Here is a 10,144-nt window from a genome sequence, read left to right on the forward strand (position 1 = left end):
GCTGCTTTCTGTTTGCAGCCTCCTTGGTTGGTCAGTTTTTCATCATTTCTTTTTTCCTTCCTTTTGTCATGCCTCTGCTCTTTCTGTCCCTCCTCTCATCTTCTGTCTCTCACTCCCAGGGAAAAATGAGGCTTATTCTTATGAGATTTTGTATGTTTGCCCATGTAACTTAACCACAGATAATATTTGAGTAATTACATTGGTTAACCACAGGTGGTCACTGGTTTTCATATTTCCTATGTTTTCAAGACTTATAATGGCCTAAAGACGGATGTGGGGTCCTAATGTAACTTTTTACCGCACCTGCTAATGGCAGGTGATCTCAGAATATTTCTTAGTGGGTTATGAAAGTGATTTTTTTTAACTTCCCCAGTGTGTCACTACCATCCAGGGCGTATAACTATAATTATAATACATTTTTTAATTTTCAATTTCAAATGAGCTAAATCAGTTAATTGTTTCTATCTCTGGATAGTTATTTATTATTTTCAGTGTTCATTTTTAGTTTTTTAAGTTATTTGAAAGCACTGTTTTTGTTTTTAATTACATTTCTTGCATTTGGCACTTGCCAGGTTTTGAATTTGTACCCTTAATGGATAAAAAAAATACTAAAGATGATATTTCCTATTCTGTTGAATTCTACACATTGCAGAATAGTATAAAATGAGCTTCATTTTGAATACAAGCCTTTCTGATTTACTGGATTTGGCATTGCATTGCCCTGGTCTTTCTGAAATACCACCATGGAATATCGAAATGTGCAGTTAATCTTTCCTTTAGTCTTTCATGCTGCTCAAGACATTGTTTTAATGACGTTCTCTCTTTCCCCTCATTACAGAGTCTTCAAGAAGTCCAGCCCCAACTGCAAGGTAAGATTCCCCAGAGTATGTTATGAGGTGGAAGGTGGGCTCTTCAGAGCTCTCGGTGGACCTTTTCCTTCCCTTTCCTGTCTCTCTCTTGCTTCTCCTCCCTCATTTTCTATCCGTCTCTCTTGGTGTTTCTCTTCCTGTTTGCTTCTTTAAGCTCCTTTTAATTGCCTTGAGTGTGTCTTTAAACTCTCTCTTGATTTCTTTGGTTGTTTGTTGGCTTCCGTCTTTTCGTTCTTCCTTTGACTGTTTCTTTATCAGCACAGTGTTGGTTATCACACCATTATTTCCTCTATAATCTCTCTGTCGGCTTGCATTTGTGCTATTTCCACCCAGCTGCTGCCTTCCTACCTTATCTCAACCCTCCCATCTCATCTCTCTCTCTCGTTCTTTATTATGGAAAGCGTTTTGCATGTGGAGGATGTGTGTTTCGAGATCACGCCGTCTAGAAGGGTTGCCTTCAGGAAGGGAGTAGATCTTCTAGGGGTCAGCGTGGCATGCCTTAGGCTGTTTAAGTTGTTTGCGTGCGAGTTCCTGCATGCTTTTTGCGTTATCTCTTTTGTGTAGCAAGTTCAAACTTGTGCTTGTCTCTGATTTTACTCTTTCTAGCTCACAGTATACTTGGGGAAGAGGGACTTTGTGGATCATCTAGATCACGTGGACCCTGTAGGTAAGTCAGATGGGAGTTCCCGCTCAAAACGTCTTGGGAGTTTTTGGTCGAATTACACGACTTCCTTTCATGCCTTAGTAACATCAGTTAGCTATTGCTGAAGAGTTGTGTCTTTGTGGAGGCAGTTGGATGTTGATGAACATAATGCTTTGTGCTTATACCTGCTTAACAATTATATGTTATTAAAAAAACCATGATGTTACTATGAGATTTTTGGTTCCTCTTTATAATCCACCCTTTCAAGGGAACGTCTCTCACTCCATGTTGCATGGCAGCCAGTCACGGGAGACATCAGTCAGGGAGATATAGACGTTTCCCTCATTACATTTGTGTGGGGTGATTAGCTCTGTCAGGAGTATTGCATATTGTAATGGTAATCTTGTACAAGATAATTGTTATAATGCTGTGTTAATGGCCTCTGTGATCTAAAAAAAACTCCTTTTAATTGGACATGGTCGTATAATGCGTTATTTCTCACTATATTTATTTTATTTTTTGCTCTTTTGTTGTCCTAATTTGTAAGTCGCTTTGGATAAAAGCGTCTGCTAAATGACTAAATGTAAATGTAATGTAAATGTAAAAATCTTTTGGAGTGCCTTTCTAAACCCGCACTACTGTTCAAAAGTTTGAGGTTGGTAAGATTTTTTTTTTTTTTTGGGAGAAGTCTGGTTATGCTCACCAAGTATGCATTTGTTTAATAAAAAAACAGTAATACTGTGAAATATTATTACAATTTAAAATACCTGTTTTCTATAATAATATATTTTACTAATATATATTACTTCTTCAGTCTTCAGTGTCACATGATCTTTCAGAATTTTTCCAATATGCTGATTTCATGCTCAATAAACATTTCTTATTATTAGCAATGTTGAAAATGTTGCTTACTATTTTTTATTTTTTAGCATTTTTTGATAAATATAAAGTTCAAAACAGCATTTATGTGAAATAGAAACCCTCTGTAACATTATACGTGTCTTTACTGTCAGTTTATTTAAAAACAATACTTACCTCAAACTTTTAAATGGTAGTGCTAAATATTTTTAGTTTTTACTTTGTATGTGTTCTATGTCTCAAAAGTTCAGTTTTACTGTCTTTGTAGAAAGATGTCAATCGATTAAAATAAATTCAATTAATTACATGATTTGAATGTAAATCACAGATAATGTACTTGTGCGAGTATATATGCTAAGAATAAATGTACGCCTTCAAATGAAGTTGTTTCAAAGACATTATTGTGGTAGATGAGTAAATCATTAAATAAACAACTTTACAAAAATTGGCTGTGGAGCTCGATACATTGTTTGTTTTATTGGCAGATCATTGAGCACAAGCCTATCACTGGCCTACAGTCCATAAAAATCCATTTTGAAATTGGGGTTATTTAGGGCCGCTCGCACAGAATGTGGTCTTGTGTTAAACTACAACTGCTTACTTATGTACACATGCATATAGATGTGTTTTGGCCATTGCTTCACATCATATTGTTTTGAACATATATATTTAGTTAAAGTTAAAAATTGTTCAAATACGGTGCAGACTGTGGACTCACAATGCATAAAAATAAATAAAATGTTCTGTGAAGGAACATTTTTTAGTAATATTATTTATTTAAAAAAGTGTTAATTTGACAACCCCAGTATTATTTATACTGGTACTTCTTGTGTACTTCTTGTGGTTTTGTGACTTTAGATGGGGTGCTCTTGATTGACCCGGAATACCTTAAAGACAGAAAAGGTAACACATATTGATTTACTGTATCTCCAGGTTTTTTTGTGTTGCCTGTAATGTTTGTTTCTTTTTTAAACAATAAATAATTTGAACCAAAACAGTATATTATATATTTATCACTTTCTCTCTTCTCCTCTGCCCTTTTACCAGTGTTCGTGACCCTGACGTGTGCCTTCCGTTATGGCCGTGAAGATCTGGACGTGCTGGGCCTGTCTTTCCGAAAGGATCTCTTCATTTCCAGCTTCCAAGCATTTCCCCCTCTGCCCGAGGAGTGCAAACCGCTCAGTCGCCTACAGGAGAGACTGCTCAAGAAGCTGGGCCAGAACGCGTACCCCTTCAACTTCACGGTGACTCTTTACTTTTGCTTTTCCTTTCACTTACACATTTAAGTGCATGTAATGTTCAGCTGTACATATGCGTTTTCAACCAGAGTAAAAATTACAACTTTACAGACCCAATCAAATTTGCTAAAAACTTTCCTATGTGACACTGTTAGATTTTTATATTCTGTGACCAAGTTAGTTTGCTAAAGTAATTTTATTTGTTGGACAGATTCCTCAGAACCTTCCCTGCTCAGTGACTCTACAGCCCGGCCCAGAAGACACAGGAAAGGTAATGACGCTAGGCATGTCCAAAGCTACATCTTCTCAAGATCAACTTAAACAAGTCTACTTTTTAATTGACCAACATATCCCTAAGCTACATGCGCGTACACATTGTTTAAAACATCTTTTCTTTTCTCTCAGTGGTCATTTATCCCTGCATTTTGACTTATAGGCATGTGGTGTTGACTTTGAGGTCAGGGCATTCTGTGCTAAAACTGTGGATGAGAAGACTCACAAACGGTAAAGTGTCGCTCCTTGTGAGTTTCTTTTCTTTTTCACTGTTTATTCTCATTGAGTGGCCTGTTTACTTATCAGGTACAATATATCGGAAATATTAACCGGTGCATTGATGTTTGAGTCCCTTTCCCAAATAATGTTCAGGTTGTATAGACTACCGTTCAAAAAGTTTAGAGTCCGGAAATGTTTTTTTTTTTAAAGAAATTAATACTCTTTTTTCAGCAAGGATGCATTAAATTATTAAAAAGTTTCAGTAAAGTTTTTCTTTTAGTGGCAGTAAAGACATTGTTTTAAAAGATTTCCATTTCAAATAAATGTAAAAACAAAAAAAAAAGTATCCTGAAAAAAAGCATCTCGGTTTCCACATAAATTTTAAGCAGCACAACTGTTTTCAGCATTGATAATAAGAAATAATATATCATTATAGTACACTGAAAAATCAGTGTATTATAATGATTTCTGTCATGTGACACTGACTGTTGGGGACTGCCCCACTGAATGCTGGTTAATAGTTATTGACCGCTGCAGAACTCTTGTCAGGGAGTCGAGTCATCATATTGAGTTTGACCGTTTATTGCACAAGATTTGACCATATACACATGTTAGTGTATTTGAGGTAGTTTCTGAAATAAATAAAACAACAGATATAAATATTCATTGTTCAAATATAACCAATGACTCAACATCACAAATTCTATAATAAACAACTTTGTAAAGTGCACTGATATATAGAATATAAACTGAGAAATATATCAGCAATATCTCTGTGAGAATAACAATCTGCATAGTAAGATTACAAACAATGAAATATAAGTTATATATAGAAATGCGACTGTATCATTAATACAGATGGTAGTAATAATGGTCGTTGAAAGGTATTATCATACCATGTTAATATTATCATATTAACATAAAAATGTTACCCTTAAATGTAATACAGTTGTAAACATGAACAATGCACACTGCGATGCTAACGGGGCTAAGCCGCTCGTTAAACAGGATCAAATTACACTCAGAAAGATCGCTAAACTTCAATAACATCATAAACACTGTCGAAGTTAACACAATTGTGGTACACTGTAATAATCTAGGTAATTAACAATATACATCGAAGTAACTCACTTTGTCACGCACTTTCTCTTGCACATAAACGCTGCACCTGTGTGAGAGGACGCAGTATGACTGCCGTGCTGAGGTAACTTAGTGAATAGGCAGTTACGCTAAGACCGTACATGTGGTGAACCCTGCACTACGTTATTGACGTAAGTCATTGATTTGCCATCACAGGATTAAATTACATTTTAAAATAGAAAACAGTTATTTTAAATTGTAATAATTTTTCACAGTAAGTTTCATCGACTTATGGACTTCTTTCTAAAACATTAATCAGGCCCCAAACTTTACTCCGATGGAGAGATATTGAGTTTCTTTGTGATGTCAGTACAACAGAAGTTGTGTCTAACTGTCCTCTGCTTAACAGGAACTCGGTGCGGTTGGTCATTCGTAAGGTGCAGTACGCTCCAGAGAAGCCTGGTCCACAGCCAATGGTGGAGACCACACGCAGCTTCCTTATGTCTGACCGGTCCCTTCACCTCGAGGCCTCGCTAGATAAAGAGGTGTGAACATACATCTAGCCACAGGCAAACTATTGCCCTCTGCTTATAATTTATTGAAGTGTCAAGGTTTGATGTCTTTTTACTCGGCTGCTACTGAAATTGCTTTCTTTCAGTTTCATGTTTCAATGTAGTTTACTTTAGTGCATAATACATAGTGCAGAATAAGTATTACAAAGTAAAAGATCAAATGTGCAATGCAAGCAACAAAGTATTGGATTTCCTTCTTTTCAGCTGTACTACCATGGTGAACCTATCAGTGTCAACGTCCATGTCACCAACAACTCCACCAAAACAGTTAAACGGGTTAAAATCTCTGGTGAGATGAACATTTCATTTTTTTTTTTTTTCCAAACATGTATTTACAGTAAATGAAGCAATGCTTTACAACCTACACTGAATGTTTTTCACTGAGTGCTTTATGTTCTTGTTATGTTTTAGAGTTGCATTTAGAATTGCTAACATCAGCTAGCTTAAATCCTTTCCTCTTCCCCTTTTCCTTTCCTGTTGCTTTTGTCCTGCATCTTTATCTCGTGCACTCACAGATGTTTACTGCAGATAAATGTTGTTTACTTCACTTTTTCATAATTCATCTGTGAACGAATTGTATATCTTGGTAGCTCACAGGTTTGTTTGCACTGAAATACTGCTTTTGCTGTGCTGTGGATGTAGTTTGTGTCTCAAAAGTCAACGTGAAATGTTGCTCACAACCCAATTTACTTCTGTAATGTGGCATTTCTGAGTGAACTGGATATTTAATATCTACTAATTATTTTCACTGAAAATGTACAAAATATATCAGGTACACTTCTGTTCAAACGTTTGAGGTCAGTAAGATTTTTATTAAGACTCTCATGCCTTCATTTGATGATAAATACAGTAATATTATTAAATATTATTATAATTTAAAATAATGGCTTTCTATTTTAATGTTTTAGAATGCAATTTATTCCTGTGATAGTGCTGGATTTTTTAGTAGCCGGTCTTCCAGAAATCATTCTGATATGCTGATTTGGTGCTCAAGAAACATGTAATTATTGTTGAAAACAGTTGTGCTGCTTAATATTTTTGTGGAAATTGTGATGGAAACTTTGTCTGGATTAGAAAGTTCAAAAGAACAGCATTTATTTAAACAAAAAATCTTTTGTAAAATTTTACGTCTTTATTGTCACTTTTGGTCAATTTAATGCACATTTTAATTAGCAAAGTATTCATTTTTAAGTGACCCCAAACTTTTGAACTGTAGTGTATTTAATTTCGATGTGACGGGAGCAGTGCTTACTAAACTGTACACAAGTTTGTGATTGTGATTGTTTTGATCTATTCTTGTGTTGTTTAGATCTTCTTTTTTCAAGTTTGCCCTTAAAGGGTTAGTTCACCCAAAAATGAAAATTCTGTCATTAATTACTCACCCTCGTGTTGTTCGAAACCCGTAAGACCTTCGTTCATCTTCGGAACACAATTTAAGATATTTTTGATGAAATATGAGGGCTCTCTGACCCTCTTATAACGACTTTATTCCACATTTTCGTCTCTACTGCGTCACTTGTGGATGCGTGTTCACGACAGTATTATGATGCGAGCGTGTGGCGACGCCGGCGCTGACCCAGATCCGGAGTGATGACGTCATTACGCCGGATCTGGGTCAGCGCCGGCGTCGCCACACGCTCGCATCATAATACAGTCGTGAACACGCATCCACAAGTGACGCAGTAGAGACGAAAATGTGGAATAAAGTCGTTATTTTTGTTTTCTTTGCACAAAAAAGTATTCTCGTAGCTTCGTAACTTTACAGTTGAACCACTGATGTCACACGGACTACTTTGTCAATCATCTTGGTACTTTTCTGGACCTTGAACGTGGTAGTTACCTTGCTGTCTATGGGAGGGTCAGAAAGCCCTCAGATTTCATCAAAAATATCTTAAATTGTTTTCTGAAGATGAACGAAGGTCTTACGGGTTGGGAACAACACAAGGGTGAGTAATTAATGACAGAATTTTTAATTTTTGGGTGAACTAACCCTTTAAGGTCCTCTCATGTGCTCATGTGTAGTTTAGTGTGAATGTCAGCTGTCCCGCCTGTGATTTAATTGTGTGTTTGGTTTGTGTCAGCTCCCTCCCGACCCTGGTAACCCCGCTGTATATCCCTGCTCTCTCCCCACAGTGCGACAGTATGCCGATATCTGTTTGTTCAGCACCGCACAGTACAAATGTCCTGTGGCTCAGGTAGAAGCCGAGTGAGTAGCCCTCTTCTCCCAAATTCTTCATCTCTCTCTACTCTGTCCCTATCTTCACCTCCCTCATATTCAGTCCTCCATCATCTCTTCTGTTTTATCCTCTCCCCCTCTCCTGTTCTGTTCAAAGGGTCCTGCTTCTGATTTGACCTCGGTCATCTCTTCTTGCTCAGCCTTTGTTGCTGTAAAGTAGGAGTGTGTTTAATACACATCTCACAAAGGTTTATGTATGGTCAGAATAGATTTACCATTTAAAGGGACAGTCCACACAAAAATGAAAATTGTCGTCATTTTCTCACCCTCTTGTCATTACAAACCTCTGTGACTTTCTTCTGTGGAACACAAAAGAAGATATTTTGAAGAATGACAATGGTTCCCAGTTTCTTTGTTAACAGACGTCAAGGGGAACCAAAACTGGTTACCAACAATATCTATTGAACAATAGTGTTCAAAAGATGACAGAAAGTCATACAGGTTTGGAACCCCATTAGAATGAGTAAATGATTACAGATTTTTCAGTTTTGGGTGACCTATCGCTGCTAAAGCCATGCTCGTGAAACCAACTGTCCCGTGGAAACTTTGTTAAAAACTTTGCTCCTTCCCCGCCAAATACCCAAGAGCTACTCAACCCTTGTTAATAGCTTAAAGTTCTGTGACCTTCTCAACCTTTACGCAGTGTTCATTCCGACTTTTAATAGTTGCATCCCTTGACGTGACACCAAATACCTCGATTCCTTCGTCCCTCTGCTGACAGCCCCATGAAGGTCCAGTTTCGCCTCATAGTCAATCGTTTTTTAGTGCTGATAGGACGACGAAGACTGTTCTCTCTCAGTGCTACAGGTTACAGATGTGGTTCTTTACTCCCATGACACCTACAGCAAGTCTGTGGGCCGACATTCATCACGGTGAGTCTCATATCTAGCCGTTCGTTCTGGCTCCCGTCCCTGGTTGTCAATAATGGCTGTTGGACCCCTTTTTCCACCATCTCCATGAGACAAGGCCTTCACCCCCCAAAATAAGGACTGTAGCTGTCCTTTCTGCTTTTTGTCTTGTCCGAAGCTGTTCAGTCAGCTGGTCTCTGCTGTTTTTTGAGGTCAGCTGCTAGTTTATTCAGCTTTTGTAACTTCCTCTCAGGAAAAACAATTCATGTATGGGTAAAATACCATCGATCCATGTATACTGTGTATCTCTTTTCCTATTTTTCTGTTGTCTTTTTTTCACCATATATTCTCCTGATCTCTAATCCTAAGGCATTGTTTATGTCCCCATAAACTACATTTTACAGTGTGTCTTTCCTGAACTCATCCAAAGTGCTGATTGATGCAACACATGAAAGGTGCTTTATGAGATTGTTATGGGCTGGCACACAGACATGTTCCTATTATCCTATTATAGGGATCACTGAATTAGGTGTCCTTAAATGTCGCATATGTCTGACAGCTCTAGGCTCTGTAAACAGCAGGCTGTGATGAGATTCTTTTATTTAGTCTGTCAGAAGACTTTGAGGAGCTTGTCAGTCATTTTGCATGTTTACTTGGCAGCCCTTATATGGGAAGCAGAAAGCTGAGTATTATGCAATTTATTATGCGATTGTGAAGGTTGGTTTATTAGTTCTAGATCAGCTACCATCAATTACAGTAGGATTTAGTAGATTTTTTTTTATGTTTTGATGCCACAGAACCACAAATATAATTATCTCATTGTGGGAAGCAAGCTGTAGAGGCCCATTTAGACTGTAATTTTTTTCCACAGACCCTATAGCACCCCCTAGGGGTTACCTGCAATAATAAATTAATATGTACTGTAGATGAAGTAGATGGAAATCAAAGTTTCAGTTTGCCTTGTTTTATTTTTATTTTTTTGTGATGTCAGTATTATTGTAGTATAGGGCTGCAGAATGATTAGTCGTGATTCACCGCATTCAAAATAAAAGTTTATGTTTACATACTATGTGGGTGTACTGTGTGTATATATATATATATATATATATATATATATATATATATATACACACACATACATGTATACAGTGGGTACGGAAAGTATTCAGACCCCCTTAAATTTTTTACTCTTTGTTATATTGCAGCCATTCGCTAAAATCATTTAAGTTAATTTTTTTTCCTCATTAATGTACACACAGCACCCCATATTGACAGAAAAACACAGAATTGTTGACATTTTTGCAGATT

At 37.0% G+C, this 10,144-nt stretch overlaps 1 protein-coding gene across 1 annotated transcript in view; it reads left to right on the forward strand.

Moving 5' to 3' along the window:
* LOC107678079 (arrestin red cell-like) overlaps positions 1–10,144 on the forward strand; it is a 44,221-nt gene that overhangs the window by 29,706 nt on the left and 4,371 nt on the right. Inside the window, exons 2-10 of the mRNA XM_016473206.1 lie at positions 839–869; positions 1,476–1,536; positions 3,229–3,273; positions 3,418–3,614; positions 3,820–3,879; positions 4,045–4,112; positions 5,590–5,725; positions 5,957–6,041; positions 7,886–7,958. Coding sequence (XP_016328692.1) covers positions 839–869; positions 1,476–1,536; positions 3,229–3,273; positions 3,418–3,614; positions 3,820–3,879; positions 4,045–4,112; positions 5,590–5,725; positions 5,957–6,041; positions 7,886–7,958 — 756 coding nt within the window. The remainder of the gene's footprint in view (positions 1–838; positions 870–1,475; positions 1,537–3,228; positions 3,274–3,417; positions 3,615–3,819; positions 3,880–4,044; positions 4,113–5,589; positions 5,726–5,956; positions 6,042–7,885; positions 7,959–10,144) is intronic.

The sequence above is a fragment of the Sinocyclocheilus anshuiensis genome, unplaced genomic scaffold, assembly GCF_001515605.1.
Source record: "Sinocyclocheilus anshuiensis isolate Anshui unplaced genomic scaffold, SAMN03320099.WGS_v1.1 scaffold1673, whole genome shotgun sequence".
Taxonomy (NCBI): domain Eukaryota; kingdom Metazoa; phylum Chordata; class Actinopteri; order Cypriniformes; family Cyprinidae; genus Sinocyclocheilus; species Sinocyclocheilus anshuiensis.